Source organism: Anguilla anguilla, chromosome 2, assembly GCF_013347855.1.
Source record: "Anguilla anguilla isolate fAngAng1 chromosome 2, fAngAng1.pri, whole genome shotgun sequence".
NCBI classification, from domain to species: Eukaryota; Metazoa; Chordata; class Actinopteri; order Anguilliformes; family Anguillidae; genus Anguilla; species Anguilla anguilla.
The window spans coordinates 1,318,598-1,344,494 of record NC_049202.1 but is presented as its reverse complement, the minus strand read 5'-3'; the positions used below and the strand labels follow the sequence as shown (position 1 = coordinate 1,344,494).

The 25,897-nt window shown below is 40.2% G+C and overlaps 1 protein-coding gene and 2 long non-coding RNA genes across 5 annotated transcripts in view; 2 read left to right on the top strand and 1 right to left on the bottom strand.

Moving 5' to 3' along the window:
* LOC118219698 overlaps window positions 1-25,897 on the top strand; it is a 289,497-nt gene that overhangs the window by 63,906 nt on the left and 199,694 nt on the right. The window lies entirely within an intron of this gene.
* LOC118219693 (zinc finger protein 503-like) lies at window positions 12,321-16,461 on the bottom strand. The gene is made up of 2 exons (XM_035403031.1): window positions 14,674-16,461; window positions 12,321-14,274 (listed from the first exon to the last, which is right to left on the bottom strand). Exons 1-2 carry the CDS (start codon window positions 14,926-14,928, stop codon window positions 12,823-12,825), a joined length of 1,707 nt encoding a protein of 568 aa, XP_035258922.1. The 5' UTR covers window positions 14,929-16,461; the 3' UTR covers window positions 12,321-12,822.
* On the top strand, window positions 17,543-17,861 carry LOC118219699. Its single transcript, XR_004763825.1, has 2 exons — window positions 17,543-17,702; window positions 17,807-17,861. It is a non-coding gene; the product is annotated as an uncharacterized LOC118219699 (long non-coding RNA).

Here is a 25,897-nt window from a genome sequence, read left to right as displayed (position 1 = left end):
CCCTTTTAAAGGCTTCAGAACTCCCACATTTCCCACCCAGCAAGCAGCGTTTTCATATCTTTTACTTGACAACTAAGTATTAACCAGTTTCCTAGGATTTTACATGGATGGAACTGCAAATTTTTTTTTTTTTTTTTTTTTTTTTTTTTAAGTTGTCGTTGATAACCCAGCTTAAGTGTGCATACCCGAGTTAATGTTCAGAGCCGGATGAAGTTATGGTTTAATTGGAGTCATGTTGAACAGAACATTTTATCATTACTCAAAAGCAGTGACTGTCTTGCTGTTGTGTGGCAACAAGCATAAGCTAGAACAGTGCTCTAAGAGCAATTTTATGCAGAAACTTCTTAAGTACTTCAGTTACGTTTAAACTTCTGAAGTGAGTCTCATGTAAATGACTCCATTTCAAAGTTTTCCGTTTTTTTTTTTTTGTTCTTTTTTTCTAAATGAAGCTGTAAAACGCACGTATTGTACGAGAGTTCAGACGAGCCCGCAGCACATTATCACCAGAGGAACAGGGTGATGAAGTCTGGGGAAAAAAATTATTTGTTTGAGTGTTCACAGATTCCGTAGCCCTTTTTCCTTTTAATGCAGACTGCATTATTAACTGGAACTCGGCAGAAAATGGTCTCATCACTTCTATTTGGAGGGTGTCCTGATTTAATACGTAACTGAATGTCAAAAAACTTGTGAGCCCTTCAGTGTGATAAGTCATCTCTCAGAAGGCCCTGTATTTCTGCATTTACCTACAGGGCTATACCTTTGTTCTTTGGGATTTTAAACATCTTCCCAAATCTATATATAAAACCACTCACTGAACTACTCAAATATGGGATAAATGTGGAAATTATTATAATTGAATTTTTTTTAACAAGCAAAGCAACAGGTGTCCGGCAAAGTAAACGCATTGATGCTTCTTTGATCATAAAAACCTTCCTGTTATCTTTATCTATCTATATATATATATAGTCTTTTCAGAAATCCTACCAGTCATGGCCGATATTAGCTTAGAGGTGATGTGATAAGCAGCTTCAGTGGCCTTTGCCTGTCAGCAGCAGAGAGCGGCAGTTTGAAGCTCTGCTTAATGAGTCACACAGTGTTGACTGCGGTGTTCAGGTCTCAGAGGCAGCTGAGCAGGGACGGCGCTGTTTCTCTCCGCTCGCCGTCAGACGGACTAAAGCAAACATTCAGAGAAAAACAGGCTATTCATGTCTCATAATAACGTTCTCCTGTGAACGCTGAAGGTAAATCACGTATCAAATATTAACACAGGTATTACGTACCGCTCGCCACATCAAACACATCCGTTTTTTTCCTCTTCTTTCTCTAGAGCCCTGAACTGCGGATGTGGATTTCAATGTCGCGAGCTTTGTAGTTTTTTTTGTTTTGTTTTGTTTTGTTCGGCCTTTATGATGGGCAGTTTATCGCGGCGCACATCATAGGCCATTCAATATACGTGAAGCGCGCGATGCCTGTGTAAATTATTAAAAGCCATGACTGTAAACGGTCTAGAAAATAATTTCCTCCAGTACTTGATTAGAATTGTTGCCTCATACGCAATGTGTGGACATGGATTCTGTACCCATACCCAGCGGATCTATGCTTGTGAGAGGATGCTGCAGTGCATGTTGTGTACATGCTACAACGCCATAAACATTTCCAGATGTTTACTTGAGGAGCATACCACATTATTGGTTTGTTCGTAACTAGATCCTGAGAACTTTTGGCATGTCATCTCTTGCATTTTTAACGATTATTTTCTTTGTCTTTTTTTTAAGAAAGTCCTGACAAATAAATTCTGACAAATAAATTCTGGCTATTTAAGAATGACCCGTTTGGGGGCCAGCACAATAGCTCGCTCAGAATGCTGGTGTTCCCCACAGTCTTAGCATCCTGTTTCTGTTATGGTTGGTTCAAATATTGTAGACACTGTCATTAATCATTGTTATTTTGCATTGTTACTTCTGTGGGAGCGAAGAATTGAAGTGTCCTTGGCGCTTCGAGAGAGAGGCTCTGTTGCTCTCTGAGGGGCAGATTTATCAGAGCGCATTTGTAGCCCCTAATGACAGGATTGTCATGTGTACAGTCAGTCTCAGGACCACTGCATACTTATCACACGTGTTTATGTTACTGTCAGCCGCACGTAAGTCAGCTGAACCTCAGATTAACAAGTTAGTTGGTTCTCACAATTATATTCAATTTACACGTTTCGCGACCAGACAAAGGAAAACGGGCTAGTCGTAACCCAGGTTACGAGCTGGCGAAGGAGTATCCAAGCAATAGAATCTACGTTTTGAATCAGTTCTCAATGAAGACGGTTATGTCTGGTGCGACCTGCCATTACAGAAATTAGATATTGAATGGTAGAGCAGAGATGAATAATTGGCAGGACAAGATCTGTGCACAAACTGAGAGGGGAGTGGGGGTGGGATATCGGGGGGGAAAAAGGATGTGTAAAAGAGAAAATGGCTTTTAATGAAAAGTGTACAGTGCAGAATGGAGGGGGGTCTTACAGAATCTAGCCCCCTCAACAAGCAGGCGATTCATCAGTCCCTCTGCGGGGAAACAGCCCACAGAGCCTAAGAGCAGGGAAATTGCTGGCTTGGTGACAGGCGACCTCTCAAGGCAATGTTAGATAGTCTTCATGCTCATCCACTGTCGAAGAACAAATAATTATCGCAGCGCTGTTTTTGCCCTCATATTACAAAATATATTATTTTTTGAGTGCAAAATTTAATTGAAACCCCCTCGTCAGACAGCCTGTGAGTGAGTGTTCCAGAGATGACAGCCGTGACATTTTAAAAACTCACTGACTGGTCACCGCCGGCCCCTGATTGGCTGGGGGACGTTGACCTCTGAAGCACTTAAGTGATTTAAGGGCTCTGGTTTTATACTGTACATATATTTGATGTGTAGTATATTTATTATTGTTTATCTTGACTTTCATTTTTCCAAAATATAAATCTCTAATATATACATCATCACAGTGCTGTACTGCAATACCTGAAAAGACTAAACTGATATGAGAACAATTAACTCATTGGCAAAACTTTATTTTTTAACTCACAAATTGAATTGTTAGACTTGGATATTTTAGAAGCTTATTGTACTAAAGTTTCAGAAATGTGGCTGTTTTACCTCTCTGTCCATGGCTGCGTGTCCGAGCGTGCACATTTTGTGTTTATTGCAGTTGTAATGTGGGATATGGACTATAATACACGCATTCCATTGCAGTGAACTCACATGTGCCCCCAGTGGGGCATGCTGGGTAGTTCTGAATGAGTGAGTGTCCGTATGAGCCTGCTGGGGTTGAGAGTGGTGTTATAGTCATCATGCACCAGCCAAGTGAGGCCTCCTATATGCCTGTTCCGTATACATTTCGCAGGTAAATCATAGTATACGGCCAGAATATATTCTAGTCCTACTCTTTAAAGTGCTTATACTGTTTAAACAGATAAAGTCTGTAAAACTCCGATGTATGTTTAATTTTCATGTGTGTAATGAAGCTAACGCAGTGCGCCGAGCTCCGCTCCTAACGTCAGCGACTGTGTGGCGGTCGTGGTTCTGAGTGTTGTGACATTGGGTCCTGGTTTAGGTGTCCTGCAAGGGGGCAGGCTGTGCTCAGAATCTGGCAGGGCAGAGTTCTCACGAGATGTCCTCGGTGCCTGAGGGGAATGGGCAGCATTTTCACCTTTAGGAGTCGGGTGTTACAGGAGAAGCACAGGTGTGGGCCAATAGAAAGCTGTCAGTAATAAACACCTGTACTGCCAGGCCCCATTGTCCCCCACAGGTGCCTGAGGGAGATGGTGAGGCCTCTCTCCATTTCAGCTCAACACAGTTTGGGGAGTCAGTTACCTGAGGAACGGCAGACAGAAATGCTGCTTTAGCTCTAGGTTTATTCAGTACTTAAGAATAAGAGCAAAGTTGTAGGAATAAAGAAAGAAGGAAATGCCCCCCTGCTGACCGATGGGAATCTCTTCCCTGTATTAAAGGCTAAAAAATGATATATTCAGAAGAATAGATTCTGAAGAAAGGACAGTTTTTTCTTGGGTTTCCTTGGTGAGCAACTGCTTCTCAGCCAACTTTTTTTATGACACTTGAAAATTGCTTAGAAAAAACATTGAGGTGAGATATGTGTTGGAGCAGAGATCTGTAAATTGATCATCCTGATATTTGGCTGGGACCCCCATTATTTGTTACCCTTGTCTGTGCACATAAAACACATGGGGGAACTGTGGGTGATAACTGATTTCTATTGGATCATCCCTCTATGATATCTTTATATGCTGTTAATATAAAAATGCACTGCGCACATGCCGTTTATTAACATATTTATAAAGCTGTCTCACCAACAATGCACATATTTATTATTGCAATAAATGTAGTAGTTCTCCTCAGCTGGATTTTGCACTATCTATCACCAGTATGCTTTCTGAGGTGTACAACAGGACAGTGCAATTTAACACACAAAAAGGCTCCTTTTTACTGGCACATTTCTCCTGATGATAAATATGAGGAGATTATATCTCACAGAGAAACAGAGATAAGAGGGACCATCGGATGATTTCAGTCAAAGTACTTAGCTCTCTCTCTCTCTTTGCTGGCTATTTGTAAATGGTAATTTGCCTGGTCTTAATGTTAAACCTTTTTATTAAACCTTGAGTTTAAAAAAAAAATGCTCCTTATATCAAAGAGCAGGACCGAGAACAGTTTTAAATATTGTCCCGAAAGCACACGGTGTAATAATGAACCGAATCCACGTGCCCACCAGCTCTGGCTGTTTACCTGGGATCGTTTGTCAGAGGAGTTTGTTTCACGGAGGAATGCGTAACATATCTTTAACACCGCAGAAACATTTTGTTCCTGTTAACACTGAATTACTTTAAGCTGCTCAAAGCGTTTCCTCTCGAGAGGTGAATTTAGATGTAAATACTGAGAAAATTGGTTGTGGGGGAAAAAGAAAGACTCCAACACATGAACACTGAGTAGTGGGGTTGTTTCTTACACCATTTCTAGTAACAGTAAGGGGATAAATGCATATCTTATACATCATTTGCATGCAAAATATTTTCTTGTTTTAGCCCGGTGAATCATGTGGCCACTTGGCCATTATGTCAGCTGCAGTGCATGCTCTCTGTACAGACTGTATAGTTCATTCAAATATGTGACATAATGTGTAATATCAAGTGCTTGTTTTAAACACATATAGTAAAATCAAATGGTATATTCCTATTAGAAAGGCATGTGTTCGACAGGGTGTTGGGTGGCGTGTGCAGGTAAAGTACTGACTCTCACTGCAGTGATGCACCCCACAATGTTGGGTTACCAGTGCTGGCTGCTGTTGAGAGTCCCACAGGGTGGAGCACTGGAGGCGGAGGGGTCTACCATCCTCAGTGTGCAGTAGGCACCCCTCCCATTGGCTGACCGAGGGGTCTACCATCCCCAGTGTGCAGTAGGCACCCCTCCCATTGGCTGGCCTGGGGGTCTACCATCCTCCATGTGCATTAGCCACCCTCTCATTGGCTGGCTGAGGGGTCTACCATCCTCAGTGTGCAGTAGCCACCCTCTCATTGGCTGACCTGGCGGTCTACCATCCTCCGTGTGCAGTAGACACCCCTCTCATTGGCTGGGTGGATACGGAAAAAAATTAACCCGCCCAATTGCTCATTGTGCAAAGGGGCATCTTCAGTACCCAGTTAGCTCCCTGTAACGGCACGGCTCATAACTGTGTATTTTTTTTGTAGTGTTATTGCACTGTTTGCAGCTCCTGCCATCTTAATCCAGTTTGCTTGTGTGCTCTTGTATAATGTGCATGTTTCAGAGAAGCGCAGAAGTGTCTCAGAGGGGTCCTGAACATTGGCAGCTGTGGTTCCGTTGTTTCTGCCTGTTGAGAATTTAATTGAGCAATTTAATGAAACCAGGCCAATGCCATTGTCATTCCATTATTTCAGTACTGTCCTTTGTGTAAAAATGAGCCATTCTGCTAAACCGAGACCTTGGCGTGCTTGCTTTGAAGTTAAATACTCAGTATATAACCTGTGTATATATATAAGGGCTGAAGAGACATCCCTTCATGTTTTACATCAGTGTTATTTAAGGATGTCACTACACCTTAAAATATCCACATACAAAACTAAGAAAACTTATAAAACATCACAGGCTTTTCCTTAAGAGAGAACAGAAGGCGACTTAATTTCCTTCAAACTGTTTCTGTAATTTATAGACAAAAAAGACCCCCAGGACACTGATAAAGCTGGCTTAAAAATAAAGGTAAAAGTCTCTTAAAACGCATGCATTATAAATTTCATTTTTATATTCGTCGGTGACACCCAAAAGCCCCTTTTCTGCATATTTTGCTTAATGTACCTGCGCTATTAATGTTTCCACCAGTCACATGCATTACCATAATGTTTTCTTTGTCAGAAAGCAAGAAAGCGTAAGTCAGCCAAATGCATGGCACACCATGGTATGGAGCACTACCCCCAAAGCAGCCCTAAATGCCCTCAATTACACTTTCAGTGCAGAGAAAAGAGCAATAAGAGCAGACATCTTGAATGACATAGCTTTGGTGAATGCCATTTTTTTTCCCAGCTAGTAGTTCACCGTGATGAGCTCTTAAAATTTGTAAATCAATGTGGAAAATTACACATAAAAAAACCAAGGAGCGTTGGGGGCTGCCTTGTTACTGAGTGAATTGTTAGCTGCAAGCTCCATTACCATATATTGTGGAAGCTGCTGTTGGGATTAATCTGTCAAAAGGGGACGGTTTAGCCTTGATGAATATGACATGTGACCATTAATGATGTTGATTTTATCTCCCGAGATTAGCGTGATTTACTCTGGATGGATAATAACGTCATTTGCTTGATGCAGTAGATCTGTTTACGAGCTGATTAAATGGTAGGGCCTTGCTTCGTTTCATGCTATTTGCTTTACAGCTTCATTACTGCAATCACAAAAGCTGTGGAAATGTCCCTCGTCCCGTGTCACAATAAATCACGGCGTAGGGTTGTGTCTCTGGGGTTCAGCAGGCCACTGGTTAATAGCAGGAGATCAGGCGTTTGTCTTTAAATTTGCGGCAGGAAATGACATCATATTAAAGAACCAGGAGGGTGTTGGTAGTAAGGAGAAGGCTACAATATTATCACCGATCTTTAAAAAGGCATTTGAGTAATTATGTGTAAAAGATTGATTCATAACTGAGTGCGTTCGGAGTGACTGTTGTTTAAGGAGTACCCTTGATCTTTCGTGTGGTCTTTTTAAGTGGTGGGTAAGAAATTCCATTGAGCTGAAGATCAGCACAGGATTTGGGGAGAGTAGGTGGTGGGGTAGGCAGCCAGGTATTGTAAAGGGTATATGGAACGATAATTTAAAAAATAAATACAAATTCTTGTGCATGTGTGTGTATACATGGACACACTTGCATTAAGTCCTCAACAAAATATTTAATTTGGTTTTCTATTTTATTTTCTAGTAAGCAATATTCTTAAATGACACATAAAATAGCAAGTGCAATTTTTCAGATTTGCGCTACAAATCTGTTGCCTTAAAAACAAAATAATATTTGTTGTAAGAACCCCAAACTTGAATGTGATGGCTAACTATATCACCTGGGCCAGTTCTCTAATCTTTAATATGAATTCATAAAACAGTTGAATAACAAATAAATATTTTACAGAGTATGTATACCTGCTATTAATGATAGTTATATTTAATGATTTGTTTTTAATGGCCATATGACCAGTAATGGTAATCAGTTACTTTAAAAGGCCAATGCAGATTTCCAGATTAGATTAATATAAACACTGTCATTTACATCCTAATGCAAAGGTGAGTATTCTCGCCAGCGCTTCGCTAGCACTGTGTTCAGGCCCCCTTGCCCTTAACCTCATTGACTAACTGAGCGCGTGTGTTCCAGTCTGAATGGGAGTAATTATTAAACGTGAGTGAGCACATTGAGTGGTGAAAAAATAAACGCATGCTTAAGTTTGTTAATGAATGACACCTTTACACACGTACATGGCAATGATGGGGAGGTGCATAGGTGAAACATTAAGACCTCCCCTTAAAGGCGCCTTCTACCACAGCTTACACACACACACACTACACACAAACCCACACACACATGCTACACACACATTACACACACTCACGTACGCACACACACACGGATGCATGCACGCACACACATGCGTGCACACGTGCATACATTCACACACATGCACGCACGCACATGCGCATACACACACAAACACACGAATGAACGCATGCACGCACACAGGCTACACACACACACACACACACAACATATAAATATTCATGCAGTGTATAACTAATTCAATAAGCAAGAAATTCTCCAAAAAAAGGAAATGGCCGCCTCCCTGCGATCCCAGCTGAGTCAAAGGTCACGTTGAACCTTGTACAAAACTTTGACAATTTAACAAATTAAAATGCATTACTTATTTGTAATTACTTATTTGTATTACTCTTAGTTCCTCAGTCCTTGAAATTGACTAAAATATTGTGAAAGAAAGGAACAAAAGCAAAATAACATCAGTTCTGAGGGCAGCACCTTGTATCTGGATGTAATGGAGGTCATCTGGGCCCGAGGTAAGGCTTAAAGGCTATTTGCACTCAAGTCTGTGAAACGGTATTATGCTTAAGAAGACTCTTCCCTTGTCTGTTCATGTTGTTATATAAATATTAAAAGACATAGCAGTGATTCCCGCACTCATAAAGACCGTATGAATCACAGCCCCCGCTGAAAGGGCTCTCCTTGAACTGCCGTTAATAAGGTGTGTCCCGAGCCATTACGCGCCGACCATCACTTAACCTTCAGTACATTAACCCAGGTTTCATCTAAAAAAAAAAAAAGAAAAAAATACAAGCTGATTAGTATGATTAATTATTTTTTGTGAGTTCCTCATTTGCATTTTTATTATATTTACTTTCCAGCGGGCAGTTATATTACTGATGCACTGATATACCATAATTGTCATTACATAATAGCAATTTAAATATTCTTGCGTTGGATTCATCGGTGCAATTCAACGAAACGCCGGAGATATAAGTTGCATGTTTATTTCCACAACATCTACGAGTACACAAGTCAGAATTATTAAAGCATAATATTGTGCACATCTTCTGTTTTTATGTGCGACTGGATAATTGACTATAAAAGTAGAGTCGGCTGTTAGGTATAATTTATTGCGGCGTCTTGACGTTCTGTCTGTATTGGAGCGGGTGGGGGAAGCGCGGTTTCTGTGTGCATGCGCTGAGAATGCGTCTCGTGACAGGGCTTGGAGGAGGGGTACATGATGAATTGCTCTCTGTTGGCAACTTCCATTTAGCCACCATGATGATGGTGAAAATGCAAATGCAGTTCTCCTTCACTGTCATTAGGAACTGGGAAATTATACAGACCTGTTACACAAGATTTTTTATTAAGTTTTTTTTTTTTTTTTGGTGGGGTGGGAGGAAAGGGATTTTTTTTTAAAGTCATTATAAAATACATACTGAGGAAACATTGGCTTGTACTTATAATTTACATTTTTGCTCTTTTATAAAACACGCTCAGATAAGTTGTTGGTGCATTTGAATAATTTAAAAAATCATTTAAATAAACTTTTTGCGCAGTTCACCCCCGTAGTCAGCCTGGAGAACAGAAGCTGTCATCACCTCTCTCTCACTCTTACACACACACACACACACACGCACGCACTCGCTATCACTCTCTGTCTTGCGCATTTATGAATTTACAGTTTAAAACCTGAATCCAGCGGCCCAATAAACTAATTCTAGACCAAAGACGATATCTGTGGTTGCATCTGTGCAGCCATGTTGGAATCTCAAAGAACCTTCAGTCTCCCGGTTATGAAGTAACATTAATCATCCGAAGGCTTGCCCATAGGTCAAACCAAGGTTATATCACAGCAGATGAAGGTTGTCTGGAATGCTCTTTTATGGAGATTGGTATTGCCAAGATAACAAAGCTATGATTCATTGATCCAACAGGATTGGAAACTGGAATTCGCCACTCCCTCCTTGCCAGCAATGTCATCAGTAGCCAGTGCACCTAAACACAAAGAGTATTTCTTAATACATTTCTTCTCCAACTTAAAACTCACTGTTTAAATGCATGTGTGAATATTAGTGACAAAAGGTCGCATCACATTTCCTTTTTTATAAATTCGTTATTACGGGAAATCATCATGAGCAGTTGGTTGCATTCTCTGAGAAATACAGGGTAGGACAGCGGTTCTTGGCTTGTGCTCGGTTAGAAATGAAAGGGGGACAGGGCCGAAAATATTCAAAACAGCGTAGGCTACCATCTTTTATTTTACTTTTTTTTTTTAGCCATCTTCTAAAGGAAAGTCGATTGATTATTAAGAATAATTACAACTTTTTAATAATTTTGCTTCTGTGCCGTTGACTGCTGATCGCTGTGAAAGTCAAAAAGGAGTGTAGCCTGACTCACGGTAATATCTTCCATGCGTATAGTATGTTGTATATACCTAAGCATGTATGTAGAATTATTGATCCTGAAATTAACATACTGAATACCAATAGAATGACTATTATATATATATACACACCGTGCACGAGGCCTGACTTCGGCTGTGCGCTAAAATCCTATTTTGACAGGTCTGGTGTTTTAGCAGGAAGCTTCATGCGGATACAATATTCATTTTCCTCTCCTTGATGTGATGTTGAAGACAGATGACAGCACTGTCAGGTTGTCTTTAGTTCATCAGAAGATGAGAAAATACACCATGGCCCAAAAAAGCATTCATAGTGGGAAGTATTTATTAAACGTGTGATTTTTTCTCTTAGTTTCTAGCTGCCGCTTTCAGTCGCTACTTTTTATATTTTTCGGTAAAACTGTCATTCACGTTCCACGTTGCCTTTTGGACGACCAATTAGAGCATTCATAGTTTTGCCAAGCACAATTTCTGTAATTACTCGCACTTCCTCATACAAATTTAACTTCATATCAGACTGAACAATATTTTCAGCCAGGACACAGTTAGGCCTACTTGTATTAATTAAAATTAGAATCAAACTGATACTATCATTACAGCTGCAGCGTACATCTGAATGTTCATGTATTTTTAAATATCAGTCACAAACCTTTGCAACATACCCATATATGACGCGTTTGAAAATTCTTTTTAATTGTTTATTTGTCAAAGGTTTGGTCTTTGTTAAATTACCAAATTAAATACGTACGTTGATATTTTTTTGAATCGGCAGAAGAGGCTTACAATCAAGGAAAATAACTGGTTTTGCAATCGAAAGAGAATTATAAAAATTGTAATTCTTATAGCACAATTCATATAGCCAAGTGCTTACTAAATTCTTCTGTAGCTTGCCTGCGTTATATTGCAATGCTTACTAAATGTTAAATTCAGAAGTAACCTAGTATCTGGTACATAATCGTCTATAAAAAAAAAAATCTGACAGTGTATGTGTTTTAAGCTTAAATTTCATGGTGAAGAGTGAAATACAATATTGAACACCAGGCTAAATATTCTAAATCAGTATTTCACAAGCCAGCAATAATAATAAAAATAATAATATTTTCCAGTGTTTCAGAAAAATAACTGTCTATGTAAATAATAATGTCCGCATTTTGAGCTGCCCTTTGATCGGTGTTAAAGTTTGCATTCAAAACAGAGGCGAAGTTCTTTAATTCCAGCGGAAAGTTGTAGTCGAGTAAGTAGCCCTGTAACAAATATAATTTAAAAGTATCTTTAATTCCAATGTATCTTTTTTATTTTTTGTAAAGTAATTTCCAGAATTGTCCAAGAAGATACTTGGAAATAAAATGCAGTTTGGATCGATACACATTTTATCCAATATAACTGTAAAAATGGAAACCAATTAAAAATTCGAAATATTTTAAATATTGAAATATCTTTTTTTTTTTTACATGATCTGATTTTTAAAGCACAAATTCCTTTTCATCATTCGTGTATTTTTTTCTATGGCAATAAGTGCACGAGAGAGCCTTCTGAGAACAAAGGTGTCCTACAAAATTGAATCGAAAGAAACTGAAAACAAAAAATGTATATTATTGGTCAAAATTAGGAAACCGATAGCTTAAATTGAGTATTCAGTGAAAACATATCTCATGTAGACTAATTGGAAGAAGCGGTGACGGGTCAGGAACTGCCTGATGCAATTTGTTCCACCGCATTTACCTCCCTATTTCTCCCCAGTAAAGTTAAAATGATTTTTAAAGGTGATCGGTTGCTCATCAAGTTGACACGTTAACTTAATAAACACTTGATTTAAGTTGTACAAAACGAAGACCAGGGGTGTGTTGGAATAGAACGGTTTCTTATTTTTCCAGAATACATACAAAAAATACCACTCTCTTTTCATGGTATACACCTTAAAAATAATTGCAATTTAAAATTATAAGGACAAGTTGGGATTTTAGTAACAAACATGCATGTAAATTATTTTCTTCTCAATGAGACATTAAATAAGAACATACGGTACAATCATAGCAATTTCAAATAAACGTCGAAATGAAAAAAAAAAACAAAACAAAAAACAAAACAAAAAAAAAACCCTATTTTCAGTCGTTGTCTACCATTGGCGTTTCACTTTTCCTATAGAGTTCATTTTAAAGTAATGCACTTTTGAGTTTCTCTTTCAGTTTTTTTTAATTATTATTATTTTATTATTGTCCCGCTTGAAGCTACCATAAATAAATACAACGGGTCCACGGATCCAGTCCTGAAGTGGACAGTCAGTATAAAAGTCTTGTTTTTTTTTTTTTTTTTTTTACGTTTTACTTTTTTTAAACATTAGTTTTTACTGATATCCAAGCGCGGACGCTGTAGTAAGTCTCTGACCGTACAATGCATATGGAGAGTAATATGGACCGGTGGCCGCAGGTACCGGGACCGGGGCGCCCGGGGTTGGCAAAGGGCTTTTTGAGTACGGATGGTAGCGGCCGCTTAGTCCCAGGGCGTGATGCGGGTTCCTCAGTGCCAAAGTCCCGGGGCTGCCAGGAGCTCCTGCTGGGGGCATGTGCATGTGGCACGCCATGGCCGCCGCGGCAGCGCTAGCTAATGACGACGAGCTAGGGTATCCTGATATCAATTTCTCCGTCCCAGTGAAGGCAGTGTGGGTCCGCAAGTGGTTGAGAAGTTCCTCCGACGAAGAAAAACGCTTGTCGCAAGGTCCGTTCGCCGACACCCAGTTACAGACGTGCGGTAGGGGATCGTTGGGGAGCACGAAGCCGTAGGGGTACAGAGGGTGTCCTGCGAAAGATGGCGGAGAGGAGTGAACGCCGTGTAACGGGTGCGTCGGGTACATGAGAGGGTATCCAGACTTGAGTGCGGAGGCGGCCGCGGCAGCGGCTGACTCGTGCGAGCACGAGGCACTGGCCGCCCCGGCCAAGTGGCTCGCGCAGTGGTAACTCAGGCAGTAGGGGTCTCTGCACAGGCTGGCGGACATTATCGATGGCGGCGACGCTCCCGCTAAAGGGCTCGATCCTGCTTTACTGCAGCCCAGTGAACTCGCAAACTGCGCATTAAGTAAATGACTGCTCGGTTTAGTCGGGTCTAAAGTCACTCCGTGCGGCAGAAAATGTTGAGGATAGCCAGCATAGGCCCCCGCTAAGGACCCAGGGTATGACATGCCGGCAGGTGGTAGAGGAAAAACAGTTTGACCGGGTTTGTATGGGGAAACGGGTGCGACAAGCCCTGATCCCAGAACGGAGGAAGCTGAAGATACAGATGAAGAGTCTGACGTTACAGCTTTTGATCCAGGTGTTGTTTCCTGGTGGTGGTTGACCTCCACGTTAATTCCAGCACAGTTTACGCTAATCCTGTTGTGACCGACACTAGTGGTTCCAGGCCCCTCCGTTGTGATATTCTTATTACTATCAGATTCTTTCTTTTCCTCCCTGTCTCCTGATTTGCCCTCTGTCGGGAGCGGAGACGCTGAAGTGCAGGAATTCGGGCTGCCTGTCCTTGGAGTAAACGGCTGACAGGTGGCGCTAGGTACACGGAAACCAGATTTATCTCCACTAGAAACCCCGGACGACGAGTCCTTCTTTTCAGACGATTTTGAGTAAGGTTTGAAGCTAGATTTGTCTTCGGCTCCGATGTCACTCATTTTCAACGGACCGGATTTGGAATCTTTGTCAGTAGATCCATTTGTGACAGAGGACAGCTTTGAAGAGGGAGGGGGATCCGGCTTCCCGATCTGAGAGCACGTTTGTGCCAAAAGGGCCAACGGACTTTTCTTGGCATCTAGCTGCAAAGCACATAAACACGCATTGTTAGGACACATTAACCGCAGTAGTATGTGATAAATACTGGTCGTGTCTGTGTTGCGCTGTAGTTATTAAACTATCAATTTCAGATAAAGTAGCCTGCCGAACCATAACGCATTGCGCATAACAGCGAGTGACACAAAGTAACATGATTTAATTCCGCTACGATGCAGATATATACCAGACACTTACACGGACACGGCACAATCCTATGAAATACATTTTAATGGAAAATAATTCTTCAGAATTTCGAAATGCAAATTAGGTTTTGGTTTTACGGATTTATGGAAAAGATAGACGGTTTCGACGCATAGCTTCTTCAGATATCATATTTCGAAATATACGTTCAATCGCTGTCTTTACTGCGCTCAAAACCTTACCTCAATCGGACTAATCGGTGTCGATGGCAAGGGCTGGAGGTATTCTGGGTGCAAAATGTGCCCTGCCCGTGCTGTCAGCATTTTCAGAATCTTGATGGGCAGACGGTTAGCTTGCCGTAGAGGGTCCGAAGGAGGAACGGAGTGAAGAAAAGGTTTATTTACGTTCGCGGAGCTGTTCTTCCCACAACTACTGCTTTCCCAGACTTGATTAGTAATACTATTTCTCAGAGCAGAGACCGAGGGCGATGTGATCATGACCCAATTCTCACTGCAATGGAAGGAAATGCATTTATCTGAAACTAAAAATTAAAAAGAAAAACAGTGAAAGGGCGTCTCCTTTAGAAATGTAGCATTAAAATAAGTCCCCCACAAAAAATGAGCAGTTTCTGTAAAATCCGTGCGATCAGAGACGCTGGTCGGAGCAGAATGCGCGGCTATCGCAGATCTGACGCTGTGTCTGCATCGTAGGTTTCAGATCGCTGCGCGTCTTCCAGCAGGTCCGTGCGCTAGTCCGCCCAACACGAGATCTGCTAGAAAAACTCACTTCAAAAGCAGCTGAATTAGTCTGAGATAAAAGCCTTTGCCGCCTTCCAATCAAATGGGACCCCGAGGTGATTGGAGGGTCAAGGGGATGTGACGTTCTCCATTTGTGTGCGCTTCTATTTTTCCAGCTGGGGGGAGGAGATTTAACTTAATGTTTTGGTTCTTATGCACGTTTTCACTACAATGATGTATTTGAATGGCGACAAACGAATAACATTATTTGTCTTGTATATTTTACATGTAAATACGAGCAGGCCTTTATTTAAATATGTATTGAGATTTACAACATTGCTATGTATCGTTCTTTTACTTGCTAATTGTGAATAGTGAACGGAGATGTTTGACTAGTAAACATGGAACATTTTTTAAAATTTAAAGTAATATAGATTGTGTCTATAAGAAAATGGGAAGGTGAATTTGAACGTTCTCTTACTAATTATTGCTGCCATCACGTGTCCCCGTAGCCTTGTTTGTCCATTATAAGGAGCCTCTAAATTTCAAATGGCTGAAATGAAAAATTGTATTAAAATGTAACGGCCTAAATGTGAATTTCACATACAAGCGCAACATGTACATTTATTATTTAAACAAAAACACCAATGTTGTCAATTCAAAGTTTTTTTTAATTTTATTTTTTTATTTGTTATTTTTTGTCTTGCAGTTTTCGGCCTGCCAGTACGTTTCTTAGACTAGAGGTAGGCCTACAGTAGCCTACATTTTCTGATGTAACGGCAAACAGAAGATCAACTTGGTGTGGAATTTAAATTCCCCAATCAGACATGCGTTGTCAGGAGAGGGCCAATGCGGAGATGGAGGGACGTGAATGTCACATGCTTTCAGCATAATATACACCTCTCTTCTATTTCCATCTATACCTCTCCGTCAACTGTCAATTCTACTCGACCGCAATCAATCAGTTATTTGTCAGTTGCTGTCAATCTGTCCTTGATTTATGTCAGCTTTTGTTGCTGATTACAAGTCTGGTGTGACTGCGAGGGGAGAGAGAGAGAGGGGGAGAATGATGGCACTTCTGAAAAGGGCCACTTAATTAGAGGGGGAAGAAATAATGCTCGTAGTCCGTTCAGTTTGCATAACTTGGAGCTGGAAGTAGAACATAACGCCGGGGTCGGCCGGCTGCTTTTCTCTCTCGTCCATATAAGTGCTTGTATTTGTAATTTTAAAAATCCAGTTCATTAACCAGCCGAAGGTCAATACTTTTAAATAACGATTTATTATTATTATTATTATTATTGTTATCATCATCATCGTTATTATTATTATTATTTCTAAAAAATATGCCCAGGGCGAATTTTTTCTAAGAAACATGAGGGCATATATCTCTGTGCCATGTAGTTATGTCCTGGTCAGTATGGCTGAGCTGTATTGTATATTTACCGTAAAATCAAAACGACGTGTTTAAATTCTGCATTTAAATTTCAGTAATTTGCTTTTGGGTTGTGGTGATTTCAGTATTTAATTTATCAAATGTAGGCTGTGCGCTTGTTCTTCGGCTGACTTGGTGGCCCATGCGATCTTCAATAGCAACAAAAGGTCACTCGGATACAAACACGTTTGACAAGTGAGGAACATGGAAAGTGCTTGAGGGTTGGAGATAATTTCCGACCTAGACTCTTTAGAATACGCGTTAATCTTCTGATCTCTTTTTTTAAACTCAAGTAATCTTACCACATGATGTTTACGAATTTGCCAACATTAGCGCACTTTGATTTTTCACTCTGACACAGAACCAGGAGTCTACGGCATGTGTCGAAACATTGCCTGGTAGTAGGCTATAGCTGAATATTGTGCACCCAGGGCTATTTATATTGATGTTTTCGGACTAAATCGCCTAAAAATCGAATATAAATAGGCTACACCGTTGCATGCCCCATGTCTTAACCCACTTGTGAATTAACTAGACAGGCCGACAGTTGAGTTGGATAATACTGCAACGCCAATTAAATGGAAAAAGGTTCACAACTTATTTTTTAATTAACATTTTATATTTGGTGAAAATAAAATCTTCTGCCCATCGTTCAGTAGTACAACTCGTTATCCACATTTTTGGGGGAAATGCGACGTTGTGTGTATTAATACAGGCAAAACAGTCATTTGCTTCACACCTTAATAAATAGGCTATGTGATATTAAATTCTGGAGTAAATTCACAGAACTCATATTTTGGGCAGTGCATCGTGTTTTCTAAATAAGAACTGAAAATGGAAATCCGAAGAGCTTTACTCTTCCATTGACAACGACTTCGAGTCGGTATTATTTACACACAATGGGAATGATTAATTTAGAAAAAGAGTTGGGGGGAAGGGGGGACTACTACGTGGAGAAAAGAAGTTTAAAGATGCCCTGAACTGTTCACAGTTGAGATGGCTAATCAGTTTCGAGGCTCCAGGGACATCGGGAAGCTTTACAACGCGGTCTCCCTTTCATCTCAAACTGGATGGAGACGCTCAATTAAAAGCCTATCAGTTTGTAAGTAAATCAACGCCTATCAAAGTTGTCACATCAAACAAAACGATTATTATTGCAACCCGCCTACCCTATTAATCTCCTTTCTACGGTAATCCGTTTGACAGGTCATCTCGGAGAGCCAGAAAACCTGGAATGGATATCAACTAGAGTAATTTATTTTAAAAAAGAAAAAAGTACCGACTGTATATCCATTTATATAAAGAAAGTAACTTAAAAGTTTTTACCCGTAGCCTATGTATTGGAAGAAGAGCACCTTAAACGCAGCCAGTACGCATACGATTTGATATCTTGGTGGAGCAGTGCGTCGCTCTGGATAAGAGCGTCTGCCATGTGATTGTAACGTAATGTAATGTTGAGTTGATTCAGGGGAGAGAAAAAAACTCATTTCGAAGACCATGACTGGCATTCTCCCACGTCCCTTCATAAACAGCCGTGAAAACGTACAGTTGGAAAAAACTTTGAGCCTTGCAAAATATTCCTGAAAATATCAACTAATATTTACATTCAAATATAATTTCCTGTAAGTTTTATAGGATATATATTTGACTTTCCGTTATAGTTTTTTGCTGTGACCTATACTTTATTTTCGTTTACACACTGCGATAAAATGAAGCTTGGAGAGACTCCTGATTTTGTCCCAGTTCCATTATATTTTGTGCAGGATTACTAGAACACAGTGTGAAAAGTTGTTGATCTTAAAATAAGTAAAAATACAAATTCACTTATGAAAAATAAAGATGCACAAGTGTGCAATTTGACAGTTCCTTTTATTGTATTTTGTTATTGTATTTTATTATTGTATTTAATCTAACGCATTTGCTGTACGAGTCTGTTCATTTCAGTCGCCATTTCTTTGAACTATATATATATTTTTTACAATATAATTATTACAAATATTTTATTTCCAGAAACACACAAGCCCTGCTCGGAACAGATTCATAATATAAAACAAAACCACATAAACTACATATCTGTATTATTTCCTTGGTCTACTGTCGCTATTTATTTATAAGCCTTTTCTTTTTTCCTGCTGTGACGTATCCGAACATTTTCACAAGATTTCTGAAAGTACCAAAAAGTGTCTAATATAATTAAACTGTCCTTCTGATGAGAGAAAAGCTAAACGTATGCAAAATATATTTTTTGATTGATAACAGGATGGCTGTTTTCTGCAAAGACTGTCAGATACTGACACAGTGCTTGAGTTATTAGGGCAAAGAAGGGCAACCATAAATTTCCACCGTCAGGAAAAAACTCTCTTTATTGTCTACATGATGGATGGCCTTCTACGCCAGACACCAAATACTCGGTATTACCCTTAAATGGGAACACATTTTTCGTTGCCATAATTCATGATATTTAAATAGAAAGTTTGAAATGCCTACCTATATTTCATACCGGTGACATGTTTATGAATCACTCCCTGCATGCAAATATAATTATTTACGGCACAGAAGTACCATATGTGCTGGAGATCTTTCATCCCTTTCAATGGACAAATGCCTTTTTGTGGGGCGCAGAGAGAAGGTCCTACTAAATATAATATTCCCATACAACAGTAAATCAGGTCAAATTAATTCAGCTGAAGTACCAGCAAGGTTTTCCCTGGCTACGCGGGGATAATACGTTCATTTCTCTATTTTACAAAGGGGACGTTTCGAAGTGTATATTTAAAAACATGTCACTGTCTGTCGGCTATTTTTATTAAATTATACGCATTTCCGAGGTCGCAACCACCTAAACTGCAGTAAGCACAACACATTTTAACGTGTTTATCTATAACCATCTACTTTGTAATTGCGGCATAAATATTGCCGTGCGCTTTAGAACCAATGCCAATGGACACAGTCTTATATCCTTGCCTAATTTCGCGATAAAATTTTAGTAGTACGTTAAAAATAATAAAAGTATATAGCTGCTTAAAATATTTTGGCCGGGCTAATGGGATTTGATGTAACTCGACAGCCTAGTCCACTTTTAACTTCTGCACTAAAGACACGGCGTTCTGGCAGGAGGAAACGGCAGAATTAAAAATAGAGCGTTTTCTTCGGTCATTATTACGATGAATGATCCACTATCGGTACGTTAGGCCTATTGATATTTTTAAATAACAATAAATATAACCATATCAATATTTTATAACACAAACATGTAGGTTACCCTGCGCATTAAAAACGAATAAAGGTAATCCACATTACCTGGAATAACAGGCTATACGCTCCGAAATGACAGATCACAGAAAAGTAAAACCCAAACATTAATATTCCTTTAATTGGCTTTGCTGATAGGTTCGACACAGTTATCAGTAGCCTAGCTAAAGAAAGTGCACGCGTATAGCAAGTTATTACGATATCATACTACGGAAATGTCGCCCGGCCGTACTTGAAGCTACACAATCAACCTTTTCAACAACAGACTTCCGCTTATGGGAGGGGCTGAGATGACGTTTCCCTACAGACCTCTGAGCTGAAACAGCCCAGGCAGAGTGATCCGACCCGACGGCTCGCTGCAGTAGTCAACAGACCCAGCTCTTGACCTGCCCAGTCCATTTTCACGGGGCTGAAACACGAAGGAAAACGTTGCATTTATTCGATGTTTTAGGTGATAATGGCTCGAAAACCTCTAGAAATAAGCTGTCTGTATGAATTGTCTGAATGTTCCGCCAGTACGGGTTATGTGTCTTCGTTCAACTTGTACTAGGTTTCAAAAAAAGTTTAAGAACAAATTAAACTGTATTGTGCCCTGGTGGTAAGAGAACTTGATTATCAAAGATGTTTGGTATTTTAATTCTGGAAAAGCAACTGCTGTTGTGTTTTCAAGCAATGTGCTTTTTGTGAATTTCTTCAATGATGTATCTAGCTGTATAAATATTGGCCTAGTATGTAATATTGTAAGTTATGTGTGCCTCATTGGACTGGCCTGTAATCAGTTACACTGATACACATGTTCTAATTTATCTCATTTAAACTTGGAGCAGAATATAAGAGAGGCATTCCATTCAAAACAAAGCTTTTATTTGTATTGCAACATGCACGAAATGCATCAGCTTTGCCTAAGTCTATACATTTTAAGTTGTTGCATAACACTTCAAAACTTGATTTAAATGCTTGTGATACAATCTATTGCATTTATGAAATACTAAGGGACAGTTTTCTATTTAACTTGTAAGTGGCAAGAAATAGTGTTATATTGATGTATGTAGTGCTGGGATGAAGTGGTTTGAGTTGAAGTTGCATGTATTTGTACTCTTACAAACAGACATCATTGGATGCATATAACATTGGTAGAATAGAGATTCAAGCTATTTCATCTAGTTCGTTTAACCTCTCTGGTTTCTACCTGTAAGATCAGGTGGCACTCAGGTGCTGAGGAAGTGCATCGTGGTCTTAAAGGGATACCCCTAAACTACCAACCACTGTAATTCACAAACAGCTCATATTCTTTTCAACAAACATGGCTGCTTGCAGCGATATGCTGCGTTTCCAGGCGTTCTCCCACGGCAAGCTCTTTTGAATTGTCGTCGGGCAGTGATGGATGGCAACAGGTCAAAGGTCGACGTAAACTAAACTGGAGTAAGAAATATTCCCAAGCTCTGATTTTGCACATTTCACTGGTATGCAATTAGCTGGAAGCCTCTTTCATTTAATAGTTCAAGGAGAGCATGGGTCGAAATGGAGCTTTAATTGCAGCCTGCCCCCCTCTCTCTCTTTCTCTTCCTCCCTCTCTCTCTCTCTCTCTCTCTCTCTCTCTCTCTCAACCTCCTTCTCTCTCTCCCCCTCTCTCTCAACCTCCTTCTCTCTCTCCCCCTCTCCCTCATGTTCTCTCTATCTTCCCACCATCTCCCTATCTCTCTCCTCTCTCTCTTGCTTCTTCCCCTCTCTCCCTCTCTCTTTCCCTCTCTCTCTTGCTTCCTCTCCCCCTCTCTCTCTGTCTCTCTCTGTTTGTGTGTTTATGCCTGTGTTTGTCCTGTTCTCCTCCATAGCAAAACTTAACAGCTAGTTGGCAGTCTCCCTGCAGCTGTCCTCAAAATACATCATCATTCTGCATTTTCCAAAATAAGTCTGTCAGTGAAATAAATGCGAATCACTGATTATAACAGGAATTTCGAGCTGAAGCCAATGTGTGCCCAAGTCAAAATACATTTTGATGTTTGTTTGCACTCGCTGGGCCAAGTCTGGTCTTGGACGGGTACCAACAAATGACAAATCCCTCATCTTCGGCTGGTTACGGCTGTTTGCATGCTGTTCTGCAGTTTTTTTCAATACATAATCCATGCCTAACCATGTTCCTTTCACAAACATTCCATTGGAAAAACAGGAAAAAAGTATTCGCACTGGGCTCAGTGCAGTTTTGCCCAGTGTGAAACCTCAGTCTCATGCACACAAACACAGTGGTCTACACTTACAATGCCGTCGAATCTATGTTTGCACTTTACTGTACGAAAAACAGCCTGTCCACAAGCAACTTACTCCAGCACTTCAATGCTGGTTTTGTCTTGTATCTTTAGCAAGCCTTCAACAGCTATTAATACAATATTAGTTAGCATCCTAATTCTATGAGTACCTTCTTATGCATAGGGAAAACATGGCCGTTTCTGAAAAGGTCAGTGTAGCCACCAAGATCGTTTCTAATCACAAGATGTCTGGGATGATGTTATTGGAGCTTTTCCTGCCTGTGGCACCAGTGGATAAACTGCACAATGTTACTTTGTGGGTCAATTATCCATAAACTAAAATAGTTTAATGAACATCACTTTTTCTTTGGCGCAATGCGAAGTGCGTGAGCTTTTATTCAGGTTCTCTGTGGCTTGAGTTCAACTTTGCGCCAATAACTTTTATTATTGCGCATGTTTCTCGCATCGAGTCCCAACAGCAAATGTAAATATATTTATATTTGAAATATTAATGGCACGCCTTTATGCAAAAAATTGGATTCTGGTACTATTTTTTATTTAACATTTAAGACCGTGTACATCTTGGAGTTTCCAGGTACCTTTTTTTAGTTAAATTTGAAGGGAGGGCAGTTAGCTACAATTATAAGTGGTTGGGCATATTCTATATGAATAATAAATTAACATTGTATTATCCAGACTCTCTAAATCCATTATGAGTTGGACTGTCTCGTTCACTCAGTGTGAGTGGAGTCATCTTTTACAACTGGCTTAATTAACAATGGGGGTCTTGGGAGGCAGGGATAATTCTGACACATAGTTTTATTATCAGTCTCTCCGTGTGTTGTACATGACCTACATTGAAGGGCAACTAGAATTCAACAGTTGTTAATATATCCTCAAACTTCTCTCTCTCTCTCTCTTGCAAGCAAGCACGCACGCATGCACACAGTATATATACACTATGCAACATGATGGTTCATTAATATTATGCAGTTTATCTTGTTTTGCTAAAATATTTTTTGCTAAGTGCCTGGATAATTGAATATCAAATAAAAAAATTGACATGTATTTGGTGCAAATTATATGTAGATGGCTAGGTCTTAAACTACTGTGCATAGCTGGGCTTCGGTTGGCAGGACTGTCTTGGTCTTCTCGTAGGTTTGGCCTGTCGTAGGGTTCCTCCCAGGTGACCAATCGTAGGGTCCCACCCAGGTGACCAATCCCGTGGCGTTTGTGACGTGAGCCCAAACTCGAACCCGAGTCCCTGGCCTCTGCCACACCAGGCCTCGCTCCTCTTCGGCTGAGAAAGGGCCTTTCTTTCCCCTCGCAGAACGGAACGCACCCTCCCTCCCTCCCTCTCTCTCTCTCTCTCCCTCTCCGGCTGCCTCCCCCTGTTTGGGGTTATGAGTGTATTGACGTTGCATCTAAATTTAATTGTCAGCTCCATTCACGGCGAAGGGGAAAGCCTATGAATGGCGTTTGTATGGGACTGTTGTGCCTGTATAACTTTGTCAGGCCTGATGTGTGCATATTCGTGCTCTGCTGTTTTCCCACATTCGCTCGCAGCTTGTAAACTGTGAGTCTTGGGGAATACGGCAACAAGTATGTATTTTGTGGTTGATGCGAGAAAAGCAGGGGAAAAGCTTATGAAGCACCACCACTGCGACTCTTATATGCAGTGTTATGGTAACGTCTACTGCTTTACTGAATTTGAAACATGTGACAGTGATGTCTGATTAACCTATAGCCAGTGTAAAGTATCAAGAGCTTTAAAGACACTGTGTGCTGTCTGTAGAGTGTGTAATTAAAATAGTTCTAGTGAATTATTTTCTGAAAGAATAAAATCCAAGCATTGCAGCAGTTAAATATGCTTTGAAAAAAAAAAAAAGAACAGAAATGTTTTTTTTTTTTTTTTTTTTTTTTTTACTTGTGCAACAGTTCTACTCAGTTTAGTTTACAAACAAAGCAATGGGATTGTTCAAATCTTTCATAAGCAATTTCTTGTATTGTAAACAGTTTATGTGCTCTGTACAATATGCACTGTGTTCTTCTTTTTGATTTAGAACGTGTGTGGGCCTTGTAAACTGATTTTTTAAAATCTGTTTTTGGCAGACCATGAACTTTTTTATAAAAATGTTTTTAAAAAAATGCTAAAACATCCTTGAAGCTTGCTTCAAGCTTGCTCCATCAGTAATGCAGAACTATCTTGATAATAACAATCTCTAATTTACCAGCCTCTCGCTGATATGAATGTACCTGTCAGGAACAAACACGCTTCTGCCTTAAGTGTGTTTTAATATGTGCATTATTTGGGGGGCTGGGATGTCATCAAGACATCAAAGACCCTTGAGCTGGGGGTGCGGGCGTGCAGGGGGGTGCGGGGGGTGCAGGGGGTATGGGGGGGGGGGGGGGGGGGAGCCCCGCTGTGGCCTCATAAAGGGCTTGATCAATAAATGTGACATGTTAATGCAGTGCAAACAGAATAAAAGATTCCCCTGACAAGACATGAGAAATCATCCTGTGGCAGCTGGTACAGGGGAAGCCATTTCAGCGCGGAGACTGGCAAAGCTGATCTGACAAGTAGAAAGGAGAAATGATGGCTATAAGGTGCTTTTGTTTCATACTTTCTTTCTTGACCTGTCAGGTATTGAAGGGCCCTGAATGGCCCATTTTTGTCATGTGAAAATTGTTCCTCTGAGGCAGTTATCTCTGCTCTGATTGTGAATTCTTCTGTTTAATTGATTCGCTCTGCGCCCAGAACTGTCACATTAATAATTTTGAAAAAGAATCCTGTACGGCTCCGCCGTGTCACGCGTTAAATGTGTATACTTATCAGAAAAATTAACATCCTTGATAAAAATAAATAATAAAAAAAAAAAAACCCGGTGTCTTTGAAGCCGGCGTTGCATTGAAACCTTCTCTCTGCCCTTTTCGTTTGCAGAAGGTACATCAGCGAGGTTTCAAACAATCGCGGTGCGGCTGCCGTTTTGATGGCCAACAAACGGCACGTTTGCGCAGGAGAGCACAATGACGGGTTTCGGTGAATGGCTGTTGTTACGCGGTTAATGATTAAACGCGCTGACGGCCGGGCCCAAACACACAGATCGGCTCTGAGCCGCAGAGAAACGCTTCAGTCATTCTGCTCCGTATCTGTCTCGCTTAATAAAATAATCAATGTTCCTATTTAAGTAACCGTGTTGTAATACAATGTGAGGGATATTCCCAGGTTTTGCTTTTAATCTCTGTATTGTCAAAAGAATATATTTTAAGTATTAAGGAAATTGATTATGCATCCAATAATTAGTACTTGTTTTCAATTTTATAGAAAGATTAACAGCTAGGTGGGCTAAGAGCACCTTTCATTGAACTCCTGACATGATTAATTTAATTAATTTTCCTTTATTAATAAATTAATTCTCAAATCAGGATGCCTACATACAATTTTGACTAATTGGTTAGAGCTCTTTGGCCCGCCTGATGTTCTGGGAAAGTTCAGCAATCGGATGAGGTAAAATTGTGCAGTCATGTGATCTCCCTGACCAATCAGGCTTGTGAGGCTCTGTTGTAGTATGATACGTATTTTGGAATCAAGTGTAAAGGTCAAAGTAAAGGTGAGTGCACATAGATGCTCAAATGGATCCATGGAATGCTATGGTCCTGAACACATATACCTGAGTAAAAGGGGAGAAGTCACCTTTTTGGACTTCTTTGCATCTTTGAAAAATGGAAAAACGTTTAATGGAAATTGTTTTACTAAGTGTGCATTACACAGTGCTACAACCAAGCCTGGTTTTGTTGGGTT

What these genes read in the sequence shown, in the direction of transcription:
- LOC118219693 (XM_035403031.1), bottom strand. Translation starts at nt 14,928, where the DNA reads ATGATCACATCGCCCTCGGTCTCTGCTCTGAGAAATAGTATTACTAAT. An exon ending in CACCGATTAGTCCGATTGAG is followed by an intron (nt 14,275 to 14,673) that starts GTAAGGTTTTGA and finishes TGTGCTTTGCAG; the next exon opens with CTAGATGCCAAGAAAAGTCC.